Source organism: Lampetra fluviatilis, chromosome 28, assembly GCF_964198595.1.
Source record: "Lampetra fluviatilis chromosome 28, kcLamFluv1.1, whole genome shotgun sequence".
Classification (NCBI taxonomy): Eukaryota; Metazoa; Chordata; class Hyperoartia; order Petromyzontiformes; family Petromyzontidae; genus Lampetra; species Lampetra fluviatilis.
Genome location: NC_136302.1, coordinates 9,860,288 through 9,886,792, shown reverse-complemented (window position 1 = coordinate 9,886,792; position 26,505 = coordinate 9,860,288). Strand labels below are relative to the sequence as shown.

General features: G+C 49.7%; 1 protein-coding gene across 3 annotated transcripts in view; it reads left to right on the top strand.

Annotated features, from left to right (window-relative positions):
• Positions 1 to 26,505, top strand: part of DVL3 (dishevelled segment polarity protein 3) — a 56,930-nt gene that overhangs the window by 13,085 nt on the left and 17,340 nt on the right. For 2 of the 3 annotated variants that reach the window (XM_078869640.1, XM_078869638.1), the window contains exons 2-6: positions 4,567 to 4,636; positions 10,743 to 10,867; positions 13,457 to 13,566; positions 24,148 to 24,286; positions 26,348 to 26,441. In XM_078869640.1, the coding sequence (XP_078725766.1) occupies positions 4,567 to 4,636; positions 10,743 to 10,867; positions 13,457 to 13,566; positions 24,148 to 24,286; positions 26,348 to 26,441 (538 nt within the window). The remainder of the gene's footprint in view (positions 1 to 4,566; positions 4,637 to 10,742; positions 10,868 to 13,456; positions 13,567 to 24,147; positions 24,287 to 26,347; positions 26,442 to 26,505) is intronic. The other variant, XM_078869639.1, reaches the window with a different exon arrangement.

The window sequence follows — 26,505 nt, the reverse complement described above, 5'->3', positions numbered from 1 at the left end:
TGATATTTGTTTAAGTGGAGCAAACATTGAACCGGATTTGACTTGATTTATCTCCCTGGCTTTCTTTCATTTCTGTATCGAGGCTGTGGCTCTCCACTGACTACAGAATACACCTAAGTATCACTTTGTGCGAAGTCGAGTGGTCATCCTATGGACAAACTGGTTCCACTATTTTAATGTGGAATTTCCACCGCTGGTTCAAGGGTCAGCAGTGGAAATTAGCACTGCCCTATTGCTCATTACAGCAAAGTGACAATTACCTTTTTCATGCATCAATTATATCCGCCAGATGAAACAGGGCGATTTTATTAAATTCCCTCCCCGCCTCTGTCCACCCAACGGCATAAACAGGAACACCGCATAACAGGTACGCCGCATAAACAGGTACGCCACATAAACAGGTACACTTCAGTTAGTCATTCGGCAGGCTGCGTGTGGTGAGATAAAGTGTGGGTACTCCCACTTCTAAGATTTCTGCTTGGCATTGATGAGTAGCCCAAAAAAAATGTCGTCTAGATGGGCTGTCTCGAGTAAGCAGTTGCACAGGTGGATGCACCCTTCACGTTTTACGCTGTGCTAGACGCGTAACGATTCGCCCCGCTCGCGATTTGGTGTCACGGTTTGATTCAAGAATCGATTTTTTTTCTGCCGTTGCGGGGAATTTGGCGGCTGGCAGTTGCAGGTAATCGGATAAACCGATTACGTTATACAGATACGAATGTGAAAATAATCGTTTGCTACACGCACACCTCACTGTACGTAGCGTGAGCGTGCAAATTCACGTGAATTGACTTCTCAAAGCACTTTACCCGCTTCCAGCGTACATGCTGTTTTTACTTTGTTGTAAACCTCCATGTCATGTCCCTCCGGGCTGCGATAACGACACGTGAGCCTTGGCTTGTCCCACCTACACACGGGTGGACCACATACTCGCCCGCCGGTCCGCCCACCAGCCAGTCAGTCCGCACCCAGCACTTGGGGAGCCACGAGCATTGACCTGGAGCCTGCAGCCCAGACAGCTTCCTTCCTCCCGAGCTCCCCCCAGACCTCCGTCCGTGACCGCCCGAATCCGAGATTTCTCCTGCGCGCACGAACCCACGCGCACACCCCCATCCTCGCCGCCGCTTCTCCCCTTCCCGCACGCCCCACGCCGATGCCACGGAGGTCACTCGTGCCAGCCGGCCTCGCTGTGCCGACCAACACGGGGAGACTCGTCGTTGACGGTGGTCGCCCGTCCGTGGGCGACGTGGGTGGTGACCACTCGCCGTTGCTCGCCGGTGCTCGCTCGCTCTTGTGATGACAGGTGGGAGGCTTGTGGGGGGCAGGCGGCCGACAGGTGGGGGGTGGGGGGGGGGCACAGGACCCTGCGAGGGCATGGCGGCACGCGACCCGCTTTCGGAAGGGCTCGCGGTACAGTGCAATGTAATTGCTTTAAGTTGTTTTTCCCAGTTGCTGCGTGCGGTTGAGGAAATTGGAGTTCAGGGAAATAAGATGAAAAGAAAATAGATTTTTTAAAATTATATTTTCTGTGGTATTCTGAACGTGTGCCGAGAAAATACCATGGGCTGAGAGGGGAAAAAAAGGCGAATGGGTGCTTGGTAAAATAGGTAGCGGAAGACGACTGCTCGAAGATGTCGTTAAGAAGAAGCTGTCATTTTTTGTGCACATTGCGAGAAGAGTTGGAACCTGCCTGGAGAAAATTATCTTTTGAAGAAAGAGGTGAGATAGAGCAGCCATTAGATGGAGAAATGGAATTATGGGACAACTTGTATGTTGAACTTCTTTCGCGCCGCACGTAGCCAACCGTGTTCACCGGAGGTGCGAAACTTGGGCCTTTGATGGTGGAAGCTCCGAGGAGAGCGAGAGTACGTGACGGTTGGAGGCGATCCAGGGCGGCCATGACGTTTACGGCAAGGATCACGTGATCGAAATCGAAGGAGGGGAGGCACCCTTCGAGAACGGCAGTCTGTCCGCCCGTCGAGGGAAACCTGGGTCAAACGAACGACGACGGCACGCGGTTTCTTGCGCGACAAGCAAAAAAATGCCGAACGAACTGTCCTTACAGCAAACGTAGCGACAGAACCATGCCTCGGGGGCAAAGAGAGCTTTGTTGTCAACCGTGCTAATCGCACCTCTGATTAGCAAGGTTTGGTTATGTACGGTGCGAACAAGTTCTATACGAAGCACATCGAAATGACCGACCCCAAGATGTTGTACGTGCAGAGGGATGTGTGTGCCAAGGGTGCTTGGAATAGAGGAGGAGGGTTTTTGTTTTTGAGTTTTTCGAGTGGAGGAAGCCAAGTGAGCCGTCGTGGGTGCCCGCAGGATAGAGAGCTCAAGAAGATGAAAGCATGGTTGGGTGCAAGCAAGTACAGAAGACGCTTACTTCACAGGGAAACGGTCTGTCGTGAAACGCGGAGGTGAAGTGGCAGCGTGGTGAAAAATACCGCCGTGCTCAGAAACGCTGAAGCCTCCCAATCAGAATTGGCTCGGGGCGGGGGGGGGACTCGGAGTGTGGTTATGAGGAGTGTGGTTATGAGGAGTGTGGTTATGAGGAGTGTGGTTATGAGGAGTGTGGTTATGAGGAGTGTGGTTATGAGAAGTGTGGTTATGAGAAGTGTGTTGATGGGTGGCGTCCCATAGCCATGCATTGGGGGAAAAGTGAACAGAGAATATTGAAGTGCTAAAGGATTACCTCCTGAATGGCCGCAGCACTGTTTTTCGTACCGGTTATATTTCCCAGGCCTCTGATCAAATCGCCCGAATTGCGTGCGATCTCCTCGGATCTCTGAAGCCAAGCTGGTTTTCGGCCTGGATAGTGCTTTGATTGGGTGACCACCACCATGTAAAGCAGGTTCCCACGATGCTTCCACACCTATGCAGCCCACGCTGAGGTATGCACAAGGCATGTGGAGGCCCTCTTGTATTAGTGGATGAACAGAAGGGCTGTATATGTATTTTGCACTGCAATGCAGCTTGGGCGGTCATCCATCCGGAAGTGGGAATTGTGGTGGCATTACTGCTGTGGTAGGGCTTGTGTTTTATGCCTTGGCGCGTGTGCCGTGACTTGAGATATGCTGCAGAGCTGTTGAAGTCATTAAAGCTACAGTCGTGGCTTGGTTGCGACTGCTTCGCTGGCTCCAGGTTTGCTTTCAGATATATTTAAAAGTTGTACATATTGTTTATAAGATTCTCAATGTGCCTTGCCCCCTCCTCACCTGACTGAAATCCTATCTCCTTATGTCCTACATCATTCACTTCATCAACAAGACTCCCTTTCTCAGTTAAAAATGGACCCCTCTGGCTGTTTAATAACCGTTTGCTATTATGTTCCAGGCATTTGGAACTCTTTACTGCCATTCATTCATTCAATGTCCATGTTTACATCACCCATGAAAATGCCTCAATTTTATTTTATTTTAATATGAGCTGCGTTTGAGTGAATTCGCTCATGGTAACTGGGGATTATGGTTGGCTTGTTAAACATTTGGCGAGGTCCTGAAAGGTGCCATATCAACTTCGTGTTATTGCCATAGAAAGCCTCTGGTGTAAGCGAGACCAAAGCTGGCGATGGTTCCTTTCCAGCAGTCTTCAGCGGTGCATGTGCCGCCATTGACGGATCTGTTGACCTTGGCCAGTGCTGTGGTCAAGTTCCGTTCCGTCTTTGCTCGTGCCAGCACAAGTTAGCAAGCAGTGCTCTAGTCTCTCCCCCTCCCCCCCCCTCATCTCACGCTGCTGGACTTCACGACCTCTCTGATCCAGCAGCCAAGGCCTCCTGCCAAAACCCTCGGTCAACTTCCGCTCGGTGGGAAGTTGCCGCTTCTCTTCTGCTGCTGCCGCCGTAAAATGGAACTCCCTACCTCCAGCCGTTCGTGCTGTTGGCTCCCCTGCCCCTGTTTTAGCCCAGGCCCAAAACCTTTCCTTGCCTATGGTTATCTTCTTCGTAACATTTACGGTAAGTTCTTGCTTGAAGCGTGTTCACAAAACGGGTTTACACAACAATGCGGTTCGCACAACGCGAAATGCGCACCCCGTTTGTCACGCGGAGCGTGCGCCGTTATAACGCGGTTTCTGAGCGGTTGACGAGAAGCTACTTTCTTGAGCTGCGCCGCTGATACAGTTTCGCGCAATGACCTGAACGCATCATTGCGCACCCGGCACATCATATCCAGTGTGGCTCCACGTAATGGCTGTTGCTATTAGTTGCGTGCCTGCTCCAGTCTATTTAACACATAGTAGGCTTTCACGTCCAATATCCATAAGGGAGGTGTTTTGGGTTTGATCGCCTAAATATAAATGTGTCGCTAAACCCGCCACCGCCTGACGCGCAGCCATTTCGTCAGGTTTCGTCACGTAAACAGAGCGTGCCAATTGGTTACTAGTTCTGCACACCGATGTGTTGGAGAGTAAACCAGCAACAATTACAATTCGTGTATGATGTTTCGCTGGTAATGACAACCGGCCTCAGCAGTCTTTATCAACTATCTGGGACATGTTGAGTTAGAAATTGAGCGTCGATTGTAAAGTGTCGCTTCTGCATCTTGTCCACCCCCTTTGTTCTCGCAGCGTCGTGAAGGAGGAGATCTCGGACGACAATGCCAAGCTGCCCTGTTTCAACGGACGCGTCGTGGCATGGGTGAGTTCCCACGAAACCGCAATGTTTAAAGCGCACACCGCGTGCCTGTATATATATAAAGCAGAATGGGTAGTTTCTTGTCCTTCCCCCGCACCTCCGATTAGCATGGTTGGCTACGTACGGTGGTAAAGACGTTCAGCGTACATACACGCATACAAACGCAGCTTCAGAGAAATCATGCGTAAATGTTTCTGGGCCTTCTGATAACCAAAAGTGATGGCTTCAGATGGGTTGTGAGACCGTTAACAACCCCGATCAGTTGGACCCAGTCTTGCCTGCGTCAGCCCTTCACACATTGATCCGGGGTCGTGTCTGATATCACTGACAAAGGTTGCATTTACAGCCGGGTTATATGATCATTGAAGTAATCGGAACCAACGCATTAAATTTACCCTACCGATTATTGGTGCAATTACTCGACTAATCAGAAAATAGTTGTGGGGGGTGGGGGGGAAGTCTCACCTCTGTTTCCATGTGTTGTCCCGCTGGACGCGAGGTGATGGGTGGTGCGCGGAGATATTCTTGGTATCGGACACATCACGTTGGATGTGGCTCGTGGGGGGGGGGGGGGGGGAGTTCCCACCTTAGGGAGGAAAGATGTGGGGGGCGGCGGCCACCATTTTTAAAGGGGCAGGAGTAATCGACCACCTGGGTTTGTGATTAAAAATTGAACAATAAATGAAAAGAAAAAAAAGCTTCAGCTCGGGTTGTGCAGAGAGCGGTGGGCTCGGCGGAGAGAGCAGCTGCCGTTCAGTTTCCTGAACAGCCACGCCAAGTTGTAAATGGCGAGGGCGGCGATGTGAAGGGCGTTTGTTCCAACGAGAGGGCCCTTCATTACTTAGAGCGCTGTGTTCCTTGATCACCGGGTGAGCGAAGGGGGGTGGGCGGAGGGGAAATGCGACGCAAGTGTGGCTAATTGGTGGGATTTACACAGTCCCGTCAGTTGGCACCCATGCCTCCCTGGGCACACCACAGTAGGGATTTATATAGGTCTGGAAGACGCGGTGTACGTATGTTCTTTGGCACCGTATGTAACCAACTGGGAACATTTTTTCGTGCGATGTGCGCACCAAAGACAAAAGTGAGCCACTTTCTATCGCCGACGTTTCCAGCGAACAGATTGCATGCTGGCCGGAAACTAATGATGAACCCGGGTGATCCATTTATCGATAGCTCACTGATTTCGAATTATTCTATGACATTTATCTCAATGGCCGATTGAATGTTTTGCAAGCGATGGGTCCCATACTTTTGAGCAGTGTGCCAGAAAAGATCAGGGCTTTATCAGGCTGTATGTATGTTGAACTTCTTTCGCACCTTACGTCGCAAACCGTGCTAATCGGAGGTACATCTCCCGCTCCCTACACTCTGCCTCTCACCATTTAAAACATTCCGCCCCTTAACCCCCTCTCACAGTGAATAGTCATCGAAGCGTCGATCGGGAGGGTAATCGATTACTTGAATAGTGGAACCGTCCAGCCGTAGTACGAGTGTTCTCGGGAGGGAGTGTTCGGGGGTGTGAGCCCCCCCTCCTCCCCCATCCCCCCATCTGTTGGCAAGGTTTCCCTCCTGCCCCTCCCCCACCCTCGAGAGAGCTTTTACCCCATCCTCTTGCCGCCCGTTGTGCTGACCGGGATTTTTAAATTAAGGCGGAGGTTAATTTTGCCGTTTAGGCCCTAAGTGAGTTTAAGAAAGGGGGGGGGTTGCTTCCCGACGTGAGGGGGGACAGGTGGATATGGGAGGTAGCTCTGTCGGGTTTTGTAGTTTATCTTTATTCTTTTAATGGACGTTCTCAACGGTCGTTTCAATCTCCCGATCAGGGATTCGACGCTCGCGTGTCCTGCAGAGTGTCCTGTGTACGTGCAGAGCCCAATTGTCAATCCACTGCTAGAGCAGGGCTATTTGACCATACTTCACCACGCTAGTCGGTGTGAGTTGGTGAATGCGAGGAGCTGAGACGTTGGTGCATGATACAGTACTACAATGGATTTTGCTGTACTGCCCTGTGCGGACATCATAGCTGCACAGCAGCCCACAACATCCGTTTTATCCGTGGTAATCGTTCATCCAAGCACCGTCCAGGATTCTACCCCCTTCTTATTAGCTTCTGTTATCTGATGAGACAGGGCAGATTACCAGGTGATGTGGTTATGGGCTATATACTTTGTGTCTGGGAGCTGAACATAATCTATTTTGGATTCTCACTACCACTGTTGACTTGTATTGTCCCATAAGCAGTGCTTTGGGTATTGGTCCATTATGCTTTATGAGTTTTGCGTAGGCAACCTCAACACTGATCCATTTTCAGTTGCGCGAATGATGGATGACCAGTCTAGGGCAGACCGAGGTCTTTAGACGAGACCGATTGCCTCGTCTCTGCGTGGGTCTGTGGTGGGAAATCCAAAATTAAAGTTTGACTGACACGCAACAAACCCTGTTTGCAAAGCCCTCATTAAAAAGGTGTCCCCCGAATATGGATTAAGAGGCCCTCTGAGGTGACTTGCAGAAGTAGCTCCAGGATGTCATCTTCCAGGGTTTTCAACGACACAAAGTGGTGCACCGCTCACTGTCGATAGTTCCGAATGCAAATGCATTCGTCTTATGGGTTGACTTGTGATCTCTCGGTTTGAATGTGATTGAAAACGACTCAACCAATTATAAATGAAACAGACTAGCAAACCATCCTCTGATGAGGTCTTCAGGGAGTGCATTGGCTGACCCCGCTCAATTTCCTTGTAGCATGTACGTTGATGCTGAATACTTGTTAATCATCGTTATCAGGCACGATCATTCCACTGCTGAATTACGTATCGATCATTTATAATCGATGTTATTTTATAATCGCCTTGTTTTTGTTGCGTGTAAATGTGCCCTTTTCAATTCAAATGTCTTAATACATTAACGATTTCAAACCTACTTGGCCTCCAGTATGTACTGTACGGTGTGCTGTATGTACTGTACTATTTAAAATGCATATACAGTAAATACAAGTAGTCTTTTAGAAATGTATTTGGTTCTCTGCAAAAATCACAGTCGCAGTGTAAGCAAATGTCTTTTTTTAAAAAATACTTTTCAAATTTACAAACTAAGCAAAACATTTCACATCAGAAAAAAATTCGAGCCCCATGGGGCTCAGCGGGGGCCGCATGGCGAGGCAGCACGTGACACTGGTGCCCTGAAATCCTGGAGCCCGGATTACAGACGCGATGGACCGGAGTCTCATTAACGAAGGCCCCTCTCGCCCTCGCAACGCTTGCAGACGCAAAAATGCGACCGAGTCTGCCAAATTGCTTCACGCCGTCCGACCGTTACAAATATATTTTCCCTTCTCCCGTTTTTTTCCCTTGCCCTCTGCCGCCTGCAAACGTCCGCACATCGCCACGGCCGGGCTGCGATGGGCAAGCCACACCGGCTACCGAGCTGTGCCCTGGAAATTCCAAAGCATCGGCAGAGTTTTTGTTTTTGTGTCCCGGCATTGTTGATTCAGCTGCGATTTAGGGAGAACAGGCAGAGAGAGAGAGGTTGGGCTGGGAGAGTACAAGGGGCAATAGAGAAGCAGTGCTTGGTTGGGTTAGGGCCGTCTGGGTGGCTTTTGTCGGGCCGCAAATGGAGTGTGGCTTAGTCTCGTAATTTCCGCCCCACCCCCTCTTATGTATTGTACATGTACAACCCTTTTACCAGTCCGCTGCTGGATGAGAACGTCCCCATACCTTGCAGGTCATATGGGTTGTTGTTTGACTATACTGCACCACGCTTGTCAGTATGGGTTGGTGAAGGCGGGGAGCATAGACGTTTTAGGCTTGGTACAGTACAACCATTGAATTTGCAACACTGAACCACCACGTATCGTAGGGTGCAACTCAATGTGCATTTTTTTGGGATCACACCCTCTGAATTGAAAATGTCAGCGTAAATCTGTTGTTGTTTACATGTTTCTAATATTCCCCTATTTTTCAATTTAAATGTGCCTTATACCATGCCTATACGTATTGACATGCATTTTCAACTCCGTTCAGCAAGCTGTAAATATCGAGGGGATTTTATTTAAGCTCGGCAGTGCTTCGGGGTTAATGGGCAAATTAATTAAAACCGGGAGGCCGCGACCTTGAAAATAACAAAAGTAGAATTTTGAATGGCACCCCAATGGCTGTAGGTGTTGGATTGGAATTTACAGCATGGTAGGCATGTAATGATGCATCGATTCTTCGATTAAAATTGATATGATTTACACGTGCATCAAATAGTGCGTACAAAAGCGTATTGTTACCATGTATGCAAATTTTACATTTAGGCTAATTGAGAGAACAAACCTGTATGAATGAGATCGAACAAACGGAGGAAAACAATTTTCAACGATGTAGTGTAAAAACAAAACGAAAGATAAATTATCGGTGAGTACAATCGCGGCCATGGATGGCTCCAGGGAGCCAACACTGTTGACACGGTGGATTTGAATATGGATATTGGCCACCCACGCGTTGACAGTCAAACCGGTCACTAACGACACACAAAATAATCATATATTTGTTTTGCACTTTAATTGCCTTAATTGTGTTGTTAAAAAACGATCTGTTTTACTGCCGTGCTGTGCAAATTTCTCTGCAGCAAGGCATATGGAAATGCGTGCGCTTTGTAGTGTGCAAATAGTAACTGGCACTTGGCGGGATGTCAGAAGTAGTTCTGTGGTACCTATTTCCAGGGGCCGTTCTCAAGCACGGGTGGGGGGAGAGAGTTCCGAACGGACACTTTGTCTGATGGCGTGATGACGGCTGCACAGCTCAAATTAAGTGGGGGGGGGGGGGGCCGAGAAAGACGAAGAGAAAACAATTAGGAAAATGACAATTCCCGATGATTGGGAATCGACATTGCTTCAATTTACCAGCGGTCTATTTGAAGTCAATCTCAATGCAAAGTCAATGAAAATTGATCGTTCTCCACGTTGAGGAACTGAACTGAATGAAAGTGACTGGCGAACGCTTTCCCCTCCAAATTACGCTCGCGCATGTACAGCGTGAACTGGCGGGTCCGAATGTCGTCATCGGCAGCCGCCATGGTGTTCGCACTGGTAGATGAAGGCCTCTCAACCACCATGCGTGAGACTGGTGTTGTTGGCTGCCGTGTGGCTACGTTGTCAGCAGAAGGCAGTGCAGCATTGTACTGTACCGTGTTCCGATGTTTGTGAGCACCGTCTTCACCAATCCGCGCTGACTAACTTGGTAAAGTATGAACACGTAACAGCATAGGCAAGGCATCATCCAGCAGTGGATTGACAAAAAGGGGCTATGCATGCTCACGATGGAAAGTTGAGTGCATGCACCAACGCGTATATCGTGGGCTTAAGGACCGGCGAATCGTTACACGTGTGTATACGTATGTATGTTGAACTTCTTTCGCAACGTACGTAACCAAACGGAGGTGCGGGGCAAGGACAACAAACTAAACACAAAAAGCAGTTCTACACGCCAACACCCGAAACTCTCCCTCTCGACCCACCCGCCTGCCCCCCCCTGGTGAATGTGTGTCTTTGATTCTGGAAAAAGGAAAAATATCAGATTGGATGGAGCTGTGTGGAGTTGTGTTTGTTGGCTTGCGCTCACAGGGAGACTTTTCGGACTCAGTCGTGCGCGATAACTTTCTTGGATCGCGGCGGGAATAAAAAAAAAACCTAAATGTTTGTTTAAAGATTGTAAGAGGTAGTACTGGTAGGATGCGGTACAACAAGTAGGCCGCCGACTGACTCTGCTGTATTTTTGTGCGTCCCCCTCTTGTTATGTACGTGTACCTCTGATTAAGAATGTTGAACTTTCACACCGTACGTAGCCAACCGCGCTAATCGGAGGTGTGGGGGAAAGCAGATTAGCATCGGTTGGCTGCATAACGGTGCGAAAGAAGTTAAATATACATATATGCATTTCATCTCAAGTACACAGCTGAGGCGGTTGTCCGTTGGTGAACGATGTGATCAGTGGCTGCCTTGTCCGTTGACAGACCTGCTTGTCGCTTGCCGTTATTATTGTTAGGGGGTTAGAGAAATCCGCCCCGTGTGTGCATTGCTTCGTCTTCCTTGTGTTTTTGTAACGCGCCTGTTCCTATCGCCCCCGTTGAGCTGGTGACGGCGGAGGGCTCCCACTCGGACTCGGGCTCGCACTGCGCCGACAGCCAGGGCGAGCTGAGGCCGCGCGCCGGCGAGAGAACGGGCGGCATCGGAGACTCGCGACCGCCCTCCTTCCAGTGAGCACCGTGACGGCGCGTGACAGACGGGAGAGGGGCGGGGGGCATAGCGTGAACTGGCATGGCACTACCGTGGATGATCACAGGGCGAGGATCTTGGGAATGGCATACACGTGAAACGAGTGCGACGTGGACTCCTCGAAGGCAAGCGTGCCATGGACTCGCGCAGGGTGTGACGCGAACTCGTAGAAGGCATGGCTCAGACTCGTGGCCGAAGTTGCACAGGGTGTGACCTGGCAATAGCAGAGGATACATGAGAGCATTGCGTCCCCGATGCAGGCACTGTGCAAAGGCCACTATTCACTCCGGCAATTTTTGGGCTAATGTCACTGGCAATTGTTTCCGCGTGATTTTCTGTTGTAAAAAAAAATCATAGGTTGCCTTAATTCAGGCAAAATTGTTTCCTGCTCCACCCAGCGGGGCAACTGGGAATGGCAACTTCCAATCAGATCAGAAGTTACCTGACCACCAAACGTTACGTGATCAGTATGCCAATTATTGTTCTTCAGTTACCTAAAATGTCATTGGCTATCCAAAACTCTATAATTCATGGCACATGTACCGATACAATGCTTTGTCACTAGATGTGTAATGATACATTGGTCCGTGAGTTAATGTGGGTATCGTTCTTGCCATCGATACATCCGTAAAATCTTTGTAAAATAATCAACTTTTGATTATTTTCTTCTCTGGTTGCCTGGTCCCTTCTGACCCACCAGAGGTCGCTACATTTACAACATAAATTAGATTCAAAGCTTGCGTGACTGCAGGAATTACTCTTTGGTTCTTTCGGTAAAGTCGCGTAGAAAGAAATTAAATAATAATAGAATACGACGTTTCGATTGCAACACAAGCAACCATCATCAGGTACGAATGAATAAGAAAACAAACATAGTAAACTTGGAAATATAATGCAATACAACATAGAGAGTCAGCCAACACAACAGTCAACACCCCACCTGGTTGATTACGTTCTTCCAAAGATTGCTAAATTTGAGAGAGAGACAAAACATAGACACGGAGACACACAGACAGACACACAAGCAGAGAGAGACTCATACAGAGACAAACAGAGAGACACACAAATTTAGCAATCTTTGGAAGAATGTAATCAACCAGGTGGGGTGTTGACTGTTGTGTTGGCCGACTCTGTGTTGTGTTGCGATATATTTCCAAGTTCACTGTGTTTGTTTTCTCATTCATTTGTACCTGATGACGGTTGCTTGTGTTGGAATCGAAACGTTATATTCTATCATTATTTAATTTCTTTCTACGTGACTTCACCGAAAGAACCCAAGAGTAATTTACAACATAGTTGAAAAAAAATGAATTCCCTAACCGAATTTCAAATCTGAATTGGGACATTTCATTGCTTTGCTAAGGGAGAGGGGCGAGGGAAAGAGTGAATCATTGCGGCCGTAGCCGTCTGCGATGCTTGCCCTGAAACTAAAAACTAAACAAACTTTTTTTAATTTAACAGGTAAGGCCCACTGTGCTATATAGCTCTTTTTCAGAAGCTACCTGGCCACAAATGATAGCTCAACGAGAAGTGACTTATCACGTGGAAATTTCTCCCAGCCATATACTCTGCATGATTCTAAATGTGGAGGGGAAAACTGGAGGACCCGGAGGGTACCGTATGTGGTCGGATATCCGAAAAGCGGCTGCACTGGGCCTTCCCCTGCTGGCTAATGCAATGGAATGCACCGAGCCACCCACCCCCCCCGGGTATCTGACCCGGTGCAAGACGCGAGTCCGCGACGCTTTCCTCTTACACAACAACGGGGGGTGCCGCCTTGGTGGTTGGGAGTTAACGGTCTCTGGCAGCGTTTCGTGCATTTTTTGCGCCGAGAGAAAGGCACGTTGGGTTGGTACGCGGTCGCCCCCCCCCCCGTGAAAGGCCGTTGCCCACTCTTAGGCGTTGCCAAACGGTGCCTTTCGATTTATATGCGGGGGGGGGGGGGGAAATAAAGGTGAAAAAAATATATTGAACTCGTCAATATAGCTCAGGGGCCGTCGGAACATGGGCCCCGATCAATCCACTGCTGGATGATGGCCTCGCCCCAAGCTGGTCACCTCCTTTAACAGTTCTGAAATGCAACAATAACGGCGTTCACAGCAATGCTGACATGTTGTCAGCTGTGTCTCTTTGCTGCGGCGAAATGTCACGCGCCACGCAGTCCCAGCTATATTGTGTGCTTGTCAGTAAACCGTCTTAAACCACCACACCTCCGTACAAACTGAAGTTATTATGCTTAACTTTTATAGATATATGTGTATTGTGACAATGTGACTTTCTGAGCACTCAATAACACAATTACAAACTGTATGATTGGCTAAATAGGTTTTCGTGGAAATGATGTTGAGAACACTGATACACAGCGGGTTATCCTACCCCTCAACGCTCCCGCTATTTCGAGGGCACTGTAACAACGCGAGGCACCGTGTGTGAGGCTGTAAAAGCGCTACCCGAGGATTTTCACCCATTCCATTCCCTCCCCTCGACCGCTCCTCTTTCCCTCCTACCTCCTTCCCCCCTCGCTCTTCCACCATCATCGCCCCCCCTCCCCTCCTCCCGACCCCGTTCAGCGGGAACACGGCCGGGAGCCGGGAAAATCTGGACCGGGACACAACTGAGACGGAGTCTGTGGTATCGGCGAGGAGGGAGAGGGCGCGCAGGAAAGACCGACACGATGGAGGTAACGCGTCGCTGTTTACATCGCTATCATCCGCCAGGGTTGTCAACTGATGGTTTAAAAAAAAAAATCGAGAATATATTTTTTTATCTATTACAAAAGTCACGGAGTCGATAATCGTATCCACTTCAACTTAGCTGGGGGGGGGGTGGGATTTGTATATATCGCGCGCTTAAAAGCCTTGGCCACTTGAAGCACCTTACATTAGAATCAGTATAATTTTTTAAACTGCAAGAACAACAGCAAACAATACAAAAACACACAATAGGAGTGCAAAATCGAGAAAATGGTAGAAGCAAGTCACTAAATATAAGTAAAAAATAATTAATTCTTGGTAAGTCCGATTTATCAAGATTGGTCAAGCCAGCAAAAACAACAACAAAACAGTGCCAGACCACACCAAGATAACGCCGCACAGCAGTATTCTCTCAATCAAGTGGCACATTAACATTGAACTACGTAATGATCAAAAACATGACACATCTAATCCCAGCCATCTCATGGCCCATGTGGCAGTCCAGCCCAAAGTGGTCCCCACGAGCAAACATCCCACTGCGCTGGCTTTGCGATTCTTCCTTTGCCATTAACAAAGCTTCAAACGCGCTTGTTAGAGCCGGGGACACACAGCTTCGCTTTGCATCTTCTGCTTTTAAAGATGGGTTTGTTCAGGTGATGAAAATCGATTCGTTACGCTCACGGTACACGAGTATAATTGTACACGTGTGAGAATTGATCACGCGTGATCTTTGCAAATCAGATGCAAATAGGATAACATGCTAAAAATATATTTATGCAAATGGTCCGATTAAAAATTGTATGCACACGACAGAAAAAATAACAAATTCAAAGGTGATGCTCTGAATGAGACGAAAACATGGAATTGCTTCACCATTTGAATCGTGCTTCGAATCGTGACATCTTCATCGAACCGCTGAGTCGGTAAGGGAGGTGTAAGCCATTACACAACAGGAGCATTTTGTCTTATTTTCAGGTTATTTCCTTTTTTTTAAAGGTGCAGCTACATCAGGTGCAACAGGAAAAAGGGATAAAGTCCTAACCACGAAAGGGAGAGAGAGAGAGAGAACGAGCGAGCGAGCGGTAAAAATAAAAAAAAGAATGTGCGTTGAACCTGTTGGAAGCTGAAACGCCGGAGTCTTTGTGTGAAAAATAATCCGACGCTACTTTGAGGGCCACCGTTGCCCCGGGGAGGGGTGGATGGTGGTGGTGGGGGGGGGATGTTGGGTTGGTGAGCATCTCTTTTAACGGCAGTTTATCATCGTCAAAAAACCTCTCGCCAATTATTTACGAGCCTTCCCCCCCACAACCCCCCCCCCTCACTGTTTGTCTTCCTAAATGCAAGCGCTCACCTTAAAATCCTTACAGTTGGAGCATCGAACGTTTTAACGGCATAACATCCAAACGGTTAGGCAATCCGCAGCGCTGCCGCTGGTCGTGTGCTAGGCGAGGTTAACCCGCCCCTCGCTTTCTCGGAGTGGACCGAGGGAGAGAGTGTATGGGTCTGTTGCGCCAACTGGGAGATCGATGGTGGTGGGTGGTGTAAGAAGGTAGGGGCGGGGTCCGGGGTTTGGGTTGGCTGGAAGGGTGGGGGACGGTGGAGCGAGCATTGCCCAACATGATCGGCGCCAAGTAGGCGACATGTTAACTACCTCGCCTGGTATACAGGAGGTCGTGCGGTTCGATCCCGACCCTGATGCCTGTATATTTGGAGTTGGCATGTTTCTCTCCCCGTGGTCACGTGGATTTTTCTCCTGGTCCTCTGGGTTTTCCCTCCATTTGGCTGCTATCAACTTCCACGTGATTAGCCACTTTTTTTTAGCTATCATCTGTGGCCAGCTCGCTTTTGAAAAAGAGCTATATAGCTCAGTGGTAAAATAAAATAAGAAAAATTTGATCAGTAGGCGTGTAACGATTCGCGATTTTATGAATTGCAGAGTTGTCGAGCCATAGTCCCAAAGGTTCAAAACATTAAAACGTCCAGCAACAAACAGCCCTATGAGAATCAAACCTGTAAACGATTACACAACCCGTCGTAACAAAATATTATCTTGTGCCGATGAGTCTAAATTCAAATGAAATGGGTCCGCAGTTGTCTTCCACTGCTGCAGTCAGTCGGTCACTTTGGCTCAAATTTATTTGGACGGTGACCTGAAAAAAGAGAACCATGATGCACCACTTCAGTTGGTTGTTGTTTGCGTTGAATCGGCAGCGTGAGGGGAGTGATGTCGTGAGGGCAGTGATGTCGGGCCAGGGTTTGCTTAGCGTGGCGCTAAGTGGCTGAGGTGCGTGTGGGGGGGACGGCACAAGCCTCCTATTGTCGCTAGGAATGTGCCCGCGGCACGAGAGAGAAGGTGGTGGGGGGGGGTTGCGGGAGGAGAGGCCACGACGCTGGCTTTCTCTCTCTCCTTCATTCGCTCGCACCGTACTGTGTGCCCCCGAATTGGCCCAGCTAGGGCTTCGCCTTACTCGGGTTACACGCTGCTGCTGCTGCGTCGCTTCCATCTCCTCCAGCTCCTCCTCCTCCTCCACCGCTTCACTGTGCTTGAAGAGTATCGTCCCGTGAGCATCTCCAGAACGACAGCAACGTGCGCACCTGGGATATCGATTGGAAGACGACGGCGGCACGGCGCATTGTTCCTGACGTCTCTTTCCGTCTTAAAATTCTTCCCGTTAAAGGCATCAAGAGCCCCTTTTTAGACCCGTAGCATTTTTTTTTTATCTACCGCACCCGGGGGACCCTGTTGCGAGGACATATTTTGTTGCCTTTGCCCTTCTGTCTGAGTGAAAGCCGGAGGAATGTAGAAGAAGAAGACAAGAAAACAAGAAAAGCAATGACAAAAACAGCTCCTGCCCATTTCTTGCGAACGCGGTAGACTCGTCTGTTGACGTGAGTTGAGCGAGCGAGCGAGGCTTTTCACGTCTGGGGACAGTCGCAGAGATGGCGTGCTGTGGCTTGACCGCCAACTTGGATTAGCGACGAGCCCCTGGAGGTGGAAGCGCGACCGGCCGTCACGATAGCGATGAGATACGGGCCTCGCTGCCACAGCGCCCCATCATCATCGCACCTGTGCCGACTGATCGCTGCTAATTATCCGTCCCGCCTGCCGGCTCGCGTAAATTTGTAGCGGAGGGAACCTGTCGGACGCGCGCGGTGGTCGTTGGTCGGGAGGAGGCGAAGGAAGGGTGGCTCGCCACATCACAAGGCCCAGCTGCCCAGCTGCCTCTCGCCCCCCTTGGAACTCCGCGGGGTGCCAACGTGGATCCTCGCATGTCGCCGCGGGTGCCCCTGGCTAGGGGATCGCCACAGCTAAGTCTAAAATTATCCGGCTCGCTGGTGAAACTGTAGGCGAGGGGGGCACCCGAGTGTGGGAGCTGGGAAGCTGCGGTGGAAATCATTAACCAGAAAAAGCGTGAAGCCTCGTTGGTTTTTATTTAAACTCGTAGCAGGTTCTTATACTGCAGGAAGCTGCTTTAGCCGCCTGAAACGGAGTGTTCTGTACTTCTCATGGAGAGTGCTCGACGCTATTTTAGGGCCCAAGTCCATTGGTATCCTTTCGCCGGAACTTTGAATTAAATCCTCGGTTAAACAAAGGGATTTAGCAGACTCCGTGTTTAACTGCTTGAGGCCGTTTGGGTCAGGACGACTTAAGAAGTTGACATCCAGTTTCCAGGGACTCGCCACTTCCAACAACAACACTTCCTCTAAGAACAACAACTGCAACGCTTAACGACAACAACAACATTTCAACCTTTCACAACTTTGTCTGGCGTCACGAGGAAGCATGAAGTTGCCACCTGGACGGCAAACCGGCGGCATTCGTCCTTGCGTCCTTTCGCCCATTACTTCGCGACGGGCAGCGCACGGATGGAATCATCTTTGAACCGCAGCCGAGCGGTATCTCTGGCGGGCACGTGTCGCTGCGCGCCAGAACGCTAGCTCCGGCGAGACGATGGCGGCGCCCAGGTGACTCGCAAGCCGCACCCGCCACGGGCGCCACGAGCCACCGCCCGGACCCTCTCAGCGATGACCCTGCTGTGCTTCGGGAGGTTGTGCCACCGGCGCAGGGGCGGCCGCTCGTCGACGAGGCGGCGCCCACCCCGAGAGCCGCTGGCGGTGATGACGGGAGAGGAGTCCGTCGTGACCGCCGCCGCCGTCACCGCCCGATCGCGCAAACGTACGTAGTAGCGCCCCGTTTAGGCGCGTAGGTTTATGCCGGCGCATCGAGCCATTTCTTCTCCTCCCAAGCCCTCTTCAACCGCTGAAGATGCTCGCAGGAGTGCAATGGCGAAAGCTTGAGGGAAGAGATGCTCAACACCGCGGTCTAACCCCCCCCCCCCCCCGCATGCTTAAGCCCCGGTACGGTTACGGCGGTCAAGGAGTTTCCGTCGCGTCCGGTTACACGCAGAGCCACGGCTTACACCGCCACGGCACGACCGTTTCAGCCAAAAGTAAGGATGGGTTACGCCTTTGCTGTTGTGGGTGTGAGAAATAGGCGATGTGGGGGGATCGTGCGTTCGACTTGTGCGTTCGTTCTGACGCGGGTGAAATAACTGTTTTATCGGCGAGTAGTGAAGAATCGAGCTGTAGGTTAACATTTTTGCGCTCGTGATGCATGCATCGAATTGTTCTTCGGATTGTATGCAAATCTTATCATCATGCTGCATTTGCACTAATGGAACAGACAGAAGTGTACAAATGAGTATTTTTTGTATTATTATAAAATAACAACGAAATGGCAAAAAAGAGAAAGGGAATCAATTGTTGAATAGTCACTGCAGGTCGCCAGAATGAATGAAATCTGTGGGTGGTGGATTATTCCATGCTAATGGCTCGCTAGTGAATCTGTCTGACGAGCGAGTGCCTACAAGTGTCACCCATTCTACTTGTTTCCTTTTCAGGTCACGGTGTTGTCAATGAATGTCTTGAGATGTTTGTTACTTGTGCTTGCTTGTGCATCACTGCCAACGCAGTCTCGCCAAATAATTTGTTCAGCTGTGGCAGACTCGTTGGTACGCATGCAATCCTGTCTCATTTATCGATATATTATTCTCTTCATGCGAGTACGGTTTTGTGTTGGTCCATTAGCCTATATAGAACATCATATCATTGCATACATTATCAATAATCGATTCTCATGCACATGTATAAATTTGTGCTTTGTGAGCACAAGAATCTCAAGAGGTCATACGACCGCCCAAGGTTTTTATGCTCGGTAGCCCAATCATTGTTCATCAAACGCAGACTTCTCAACAGACTCTATTTTCATATTCTTAGGTTTTTTCGGTAAAGTAACTTAGGTAAAAAAATTAAAATTAATAAAAGTAAAATAAAATAAAAATCACGACGTTTCGGAGGCAACACAAGCTTCCGTCTTCAGGTGGAACCGTCACAGCACGATAGCTGTATCAAGTAAATGAGAGATTGCAAGAGATACCACTCCGTATATATAATGGTTTATTTTTATTTTACTTTTATTAATTTTTTTTTACCTACGTGACTTTACCGAAAAAACCTAAGAATATGAATCCTTGCAGTCACGAAAGCTTCAAATCTAGAAAGACTCTATTTTCGTTGGCCAGACAGAACTCTGTCCCTCTGCGGCATTGCTGGAGCAAAATGGCAGAGTTGCTCTCATGGTAAATGCGTTGCAAGTGGCAATTGCTGGCGATGTTTGGCCTAAAGTTTCCCGAGCATGTCGTGGCGTTCGTGGCGTTCTTGGCTGGCGTATAAACCCTGACTGCTGATAAGCGTCTCCCTGGCCTGGAATGAGTCACCACAGCAGTAATCCTGGAAACAGCGAGTGAATGACATTATAATCTTTGATAATCTTGTTGCCCAGGCCAGTTTATTTTTTTCGGACGCTACAAGCACGCACAATTTAAGCTTCTTCGGATTTTTTTCGTTTTGCATAATGAGGCTGTGGCTTGCGTAACGATCTGGCGTGCGACCGATTTAAAGTGGCTGAGGCTCTGATTCTGAGAGCCGCTAGTCAAAAGTGCACACGTTTTTCTTCTGCCGTTTAAAGCCAGCCGTAGTGCTGCCTCACGCGAACGCACTCAGTACGATTACACCAGACATTTAAAATGGATTCCTACGCTCGCAACTACGTCCGTCGATCCATTCGTCTTGAGAATCGATCGATAAGTTCGCTTATGTGCGTGTTACGTACAAACATTACTTGTAGCCCGATGTAGCGAGCGTGACGGAGCAAGTTTCTAAACTGCACAAATGTGTTGGTTCAAATTGGAACTGAAAAATAATCGATTCTTGAATCGATTTAGTGGTCGCCAATTGCGACGGCTCGCTGAGTCACGGGGAGGTTATGGATCGCCACATGCCTGCCACTTACATCAACAGCACGGAAGCTGCGTCGAAGTGAGCCCATCGTTTTTGTTGTGGACTCACTTCGGTCGCCATACGCTCGTTTTCACCACATGCCCCTCGGGCCTCTTGGCGCGCTGTGAATAATTCACGCGCTCTCACGCGCCAGTGTTTTTGGACATGTGAGCGAGCGGGCGTGCGTGCATGTCTCCGCTTGTGGGTTAATATTTAATGCTCGGGCTTCCATCTGCCTTGCCTGTAACACTCCGAAAGTGAGGGGACACCAAAGGCCTTAAGTCGTCGTAGTTTTGGTCCACACCTCCCGGCTTGGCGACCCCTTATTGGAAGTCAAAGTTTTACACGACCCGCCAAATAAATTGGCGAGTGATACCTGAACTGGTCCTTGGCTCCACTTTCACCAACCCATGCTGAACGGCGTGGTGAAGGATGGTAAAACTTCACCCCTATGGGAACGCCTTTATCCGTCGTGAGAATTGTATTTAATTATGTTTTATTTTTATTATTTTATTATTTCCCTTCTACGTGACTTTGCCGAAAGAACCAAGAAGATGAATCCCTGCAGTCACGAAAGCTTTAAATCGAAAATTCAGTATTGGGCTGTCAAAGGGCAGTAATTGTAATCTCCAAATACCGGGTTGGTTCGTGTGTGCGTGTGTATTAAAGCAGTGGTTCGCTCATTGCACTATAATCTCGTTGACCAGGGTTTAATGTCTGCCAATAAATAGCATGACAAGTGGGTTTGCGTGGCTGTCCTAGACGTCTCCTAGGCTGACTCAGCATCTGAGTGCCTGCCGTGATGTGTAAACACGATCGCTGGGAAGACAAAGCCCACCCTGGCCTGGTGCTGGCTGCGCCAGGAGGCGTGCGCGTCCATTGAGTGTTTTTTGTTTTCCAAAGTCGCAAAGAGAGCGAGTCTCTCTGCAAAGTCGCACATTCTTTGGCACGCCAAAGTCAAGCGAAAAGTGCGCTTTCGGACGGACGGCAAGAAAAAACAATTCTCGCGTTGTTCAAAAATAAAAACCCAAACCGAGAGACGTGCTCCGTCACCCGCGAAGAGAGCACCTGCCAAGCCCAGCGGGGCCCCGAGCCTCTGACCTCCGATAGAGACGTTCGCCTCCTTAAGGGTCACGGGGTCGCAGGGTCATGGCGCGGGTTGGCGACCCGTCTGCAATTTATGGCCTCTCCTGTGAAATGGAAACCCCCCCCCCCGCCCCTCTGTGCAAGTTGACAAAAAAGGCAAATAAATTAAAATGCTACCGAGGCTGCGAGTGAAATTGGACCTGGATGTGACGGCACCAGGTCGGTTGATGTGTTCACCGGAATGTTTTGGCTTCCGAGGATTAACGTCGATGAAAATTGCAATGTCTTGGTTGCCGAGTGTTAATGTTAAATGTAGCAGCAGTTGATTCCATTGTTTGTTATTATTGTCATAATTACGCTTGTTTACCCAGGAAGGCATCGCTGGGTCTCGAGACTATTTCAGGAGCGTTCCTGCCAAGCTTTCGCAGTAGTGGGCGATGTTGCTAGGTGCAATCATATTGAGATACATTTCCAACATTTGGATTGTTTGGCCAATACCAGTAATATTGTGTGGTTTATTTTAACTATTCAAGGAAACTGGAGAACCTTGAAGAAACCCATGCAGAACAGGGGGAGAGCGTACAAACTTCGTACAGAAAGGCGCCTGTGTCAGGAGTTGAACCCAGGGCCTTCTCGCCACGGGTAACAAGTGTTACCACCGTGCCACCCTGCCCCCTTTGTTGTTGTTGTTTAGCAGTACAGGCTGGGTTGGTGCAGTGGTAAGAGCGCCTGGCTTCCAAACGAAAGGTTACAGGTTCCATTCAATGTTACGTTTTGCAGTTGCGTATCGCAAGGATGAAGTAGAGCGTGAATAATTAGCTCGGCAACTTAACTCGAATAGAGCGCATTCATTTGGAAAAATTACATGCAAGGGCAAACACTTGTTGCAAAGCATTACAGAATCCATGCGTGTGTGTGTGTGGTTGTACTCCCTTGTTTGCTTTGGTTGCATTTGTTCTTGCGGTGCATATGTAGGCATTACTGTAGAGGCACAAGAACCTGCGGAATCTGCGGCGATATGAAAAGCATTTGGTTGAAAAAGAGACTTGGGTGTCAGTGGTCTCTCACCTTGGTTTTTAATCAAGGTACAGTGGCGACATTCGATACGCGCGAAGCAGCAGAAGTGTTTGACTTTTACGCACGCCGATGTCAGCGCGCGCACTGCGAGCGCAAGCCTCTCCCTTAACCCGCGGATGGTTCTGCACGCCAGACGTCGGGCCGCCACGGTCTCTGCATTTATTCAGAAGTCGGCCGCTCGTCTCGTTTTCGCCATTGTCTCTGGGCTGTTTACGCTGTCGGTGGAAAGAGGGATAGCCACTTGAGGTATGGAGCGCCGCCCGGTCGGAGTGTGGCCACGGGCAGGAGCGGGTTGAGGCCGCTGCGTGACTTATAGAGGCGACTTTGGTGGCTTAGACGCCCCCCGGGCTTTGGGGCGATTTGTCTGGCGGGTGAAGAGCTTTGCTCCGTCTTGTGACCCACGCTCGGACACTGAAGGATTAATTGCACTTTAGCCGATTTGGTCTTGTTGTGTTTTTTTCTTTTGTCTCGACCATTACGGGCACGGCTAAGTTTGTATGCGTAGTGGAGTGGTGGTGTAGCGGTTAGCGCGCTGCGCTACAAACCCGGCGACCCGAGTTCGAATCCCGCTCGCAGCCAACACCAGTGACGATTATCTGAACTGGTCCTTTGGTCTCGCTGAGGTTGACTTAGCCTCAAATGAGTACCTGGTGTGGTGTTTAAAGATTCCACTGGGGAGACCAATGGGGAGATTAAGGCGGCCGGTTGTGATGCTGGCCACCCACCCCCTCGTGTGTCAGTTCCGGCCTTCATAGCAGCTCGCTATCAGCACTTGCCCCAACAGTCTGTAGAAGCTATACGGGGGATCTTCGGGGAAGTGCGCTGCACTAAGAACCTCGCGACTTGAGTTTAATCCCTGGGAATGGCCATCACGTCGGTGGCGAGAGTGATATCAGAACCAGTCTCGGGGTCGAGAATTAACCTTAAATTATTGCTGTTGTTGTTATGCGTGCTTGTGCACCACCAAATCCTCGTGCACCATGGTGACATTAATTGCCTCTCCCACGTGCACTTTCTCAACAGTTCGTTCAGGTGCCATACAGGGATTTATTTGCCTTTCTGCACTATAATCCGCCTGTTTATCCGCACTGTTCTTCCCATTATGTTTTCCGCCCAAAGTTATTGCACCCCAAGCTGCACTCATCCATCAGGTTTCTGCTGATCAGAAAGGAGGGGTTCCCCCACCCCGCCTCCACCATTTTTAATAGTCACACTAAGCCAGGTCTTGAGGAACCTTTCCCTTCCAGAGGGAGGAACACGGCTTTAAAACACCTTTGACGGGCGTCCACACAAGAACAACAAGCAACACTGCAGGATGTTCCTCGCAGCGACAAAGCGGCTCGGCCGTGCGGTCAGGTCAAAAATACTTGACTCCATTATCCGATTTCTAAGATGCTTGCAGTGACGGATAAACTTAATATCGTTTGCGGCTCTTATCAAAGTTGCGGGCCTCTATGCGACGTGCAGTTGTGTGGGCCCGTATCCCACCGACGGGGGAATCGGGGGGGGGGCGGGGTGGCTAGGTTCCCCAACCCTGCTGTGAGCGCTCGGAGCCATTCGCCGCAGAAGGCGCTACTCGCAGTGCAGTAAATGTGATGATGTTGCCGCTGCTGTTGTATGAATTCCTGCAGTCACGAAAGCTTTAAGTCCAGATTTATGGACATATGTTTAACTTCTTTTCCACCGTACGTAGCCAACCTTGCCAATCGGAGGTACGGGGGAAGGAAAACAAACTAAACACAAAAAGCGGTCCTAAAGAAGTGAGTTTGTCAATCTAGAGGATTGAAAAGTGCATAGTTCCAGTGGCTCCCTAATATCGGAAAGAAGAGCGTTCCAGACGGCCGCAGAAGCGCATCTGAAAGCGCGCGATGCGCTGACCGTCTTTGTTCGACGGCCAGCAAAAAGCCGCTGCTGCGAGGATGACCGGAGTTCGCGTGATTGTTTATCCGCGTTGACGAGCTCAAGATATTGTTAATATGTCGAAAGTTCGCAGTTGTCGTTTAGTGACGTGAGTGCGGGCATGCCCTCGCTGTTGTCCCTGTTGACACCCCCCCCCCCTTCACCAGCGCCCAGAGTTAACGGGCAGCCGAAGGAGCGGAGGGAGCGGGACGCGCTGGGCGGGTACGAGAGCTCGTCCACACTCATGAGCAGCGAGCTGGACTCCACCAGCTTCTTCGACTCTGACGAAGATGGCTCCACGAGCAGGTCAGGAGGGGCGCTGACATGCCCGAGCGGTGGCGCGTTTCTTCTTCCCGCCTTAGTTGCGGAGGTTCGCGGTTCGAGCCCAGCGGCCGCCCTGGTTAATACTGCAGCTGTAGGAAAACTGGAACAAGTTTACAATTATCAGGCTAATCGCCTGACGTAGCTGGTTGTAATCGCCAGCGGAAGTCATACTCGAATTGTAAATGTTGTGAGTTTACTCTCCAACACACCGGTGTGGTGAAGTAGTAACTAATTGGCACTTTTTGTTTACATGACAAACCCTACTTATTGGCTGTGTCGGGTGGTGTCGTGTTTAATAACACATTTATATTTATGCGATTTAACCCAAACAAAAACTTTTTTATTAATTAAAACGGCTTCGTCAAAGTCTGCTCTCTATGTCAGGGCTTGGATCATTAAATGACACGCACAACCCAATCAACAGGCAGCTGTAGTCTCGTACATTCCCGCCAAAGGTCTTGGGATCCTGGGCTCTCTCGCAAATGTGTTCTAAGCTGTGCTGTTGTGAAAACAGACTGAAGCCATGGTCAGGCGCTCCCCTGTGTGCTGTCGTGATTTCTGCGCTCTGACGCATTCAAACGTAATTGCACGCGACATTCGAGTGACCACGTGGATGCCGTCACGTTCGCTATATATTTAGGGGCGCCCGACCATGATTTTTTTTCGTACGAACGATGCTTTAGCCTCGTGGAGAAGAGCGCGAGAAACGCCACCGTGGTACGTGTGTCCACGCGGTACGAGTTTCGTGTTCGTGTTCGTCGTGTTTCCATCTTCCTGCCCTTTTGTCAACCCACCGTTGGATGAGGGTTTCCTCGTGCCATGCGGAGATGTGTTGGTTACTTGACCGTACTTCGTCACGCTGGTCGGTGAATGTTGATGAAGGTGGGCGGTGTAGGAGTTAGACGTGGGAATATAGAGGATGGCTCGGCAGCGGGTTTTGCTGTACCGCCATCTGCTGACCGCCACAGCTCGTAGTATAATTTCTGTCTTAATCCTGCTTGCGCTTTTCTTTTATACTCATCGCTATCAATGTGAAGTAGATTTAAAGTCATTTTTTTAGGCCCAACGACCTTCTGGGAGTGCATAATATCAGCGGCATTGATTTCCCACAAGTGAACTCTGGAAATAATAAATTAATAAAAAATAAAACATAATAAAATAATTCTCACGACGTTTCGGCCACAACGCAAGCAGCCGTCCTCAGGTAAAGGACGACTGCTTGCGTTGTGGCCGAAACGTCGTGAGAATAATTTTATTATGTTTGATTTTTATTATTTTATTATTTCCCTTCTATGTGACTTTACCGAAAGAACCAAGAAGATGAATCCCTGCAGTCACGAAAGCTTTAAATCGAAAAAGTGAACTCTGGTTTCGACATACAGTGTCTCATCAGCCGAGTCGGGCTCACTTAAGCCAACGCTGTTGCACGGCCAGATGTTGAAGGCAAAGACCCTCTCGTTAAGATATGGGTTTTTTGAAAGATAGGGTGATGCATTTCATGGTGATTTTGTCACCGGGAAATGCATTGTAGTCCAACAGCACTGTTAGAGGCCAGTGGCATTCTGTGGCAGTGGCAGTCAGAAGCAAAGCAGGCAAAGGCTTCGGGCCCATAGCAGCTCAAGGGGTCCTGGATACACGACAAATGAGGGGTGCATTCAACATCAGCCCGGATTCAAATCAGAATAAACAAGAAGCCAATTAACGTACAGGCCAAGCAATCTCTCTCATCTCCACCTCGTCGGCATTTTTCACCTCACTACATCTGCTTCTTTAATCCCACCGCATTTCTCTCCTGCGTACAGCTCTCCCGCCTTCTCGCTAGAGAATTATTTTTTTGACGAATTAAAAGGTGGCGGGAGGTAAGTGGGGGGGGGGGGCGGGGGGGCACTGCAAAAATAATTTCTGCGCCGCCGCTGACGGCAAGCGTGACGTGGTGATTTTTGGAGGCGAGCGGTCGCGACGGCGGTGGAGGCGGCGGTGGCGGAGGAGGTGCCGCGTGAGGGCGGACGCTAACGGCGCGCGCGTGCGGACGCCGCTCGGCAGGTTCAGCTGCTCGACGGAGCAGAGCAGCGCATCGCGCCTCATGAAGCGTCACCGGCGGCGGCGACGCAAACCGCAGCCCCAGCAGCTCGACCGGGTACGGCGGTGTGTGTGTGTGTGTGGGGTGCGGGCAGGGGGGGGGTAGGGAAGGACTTTCCCGT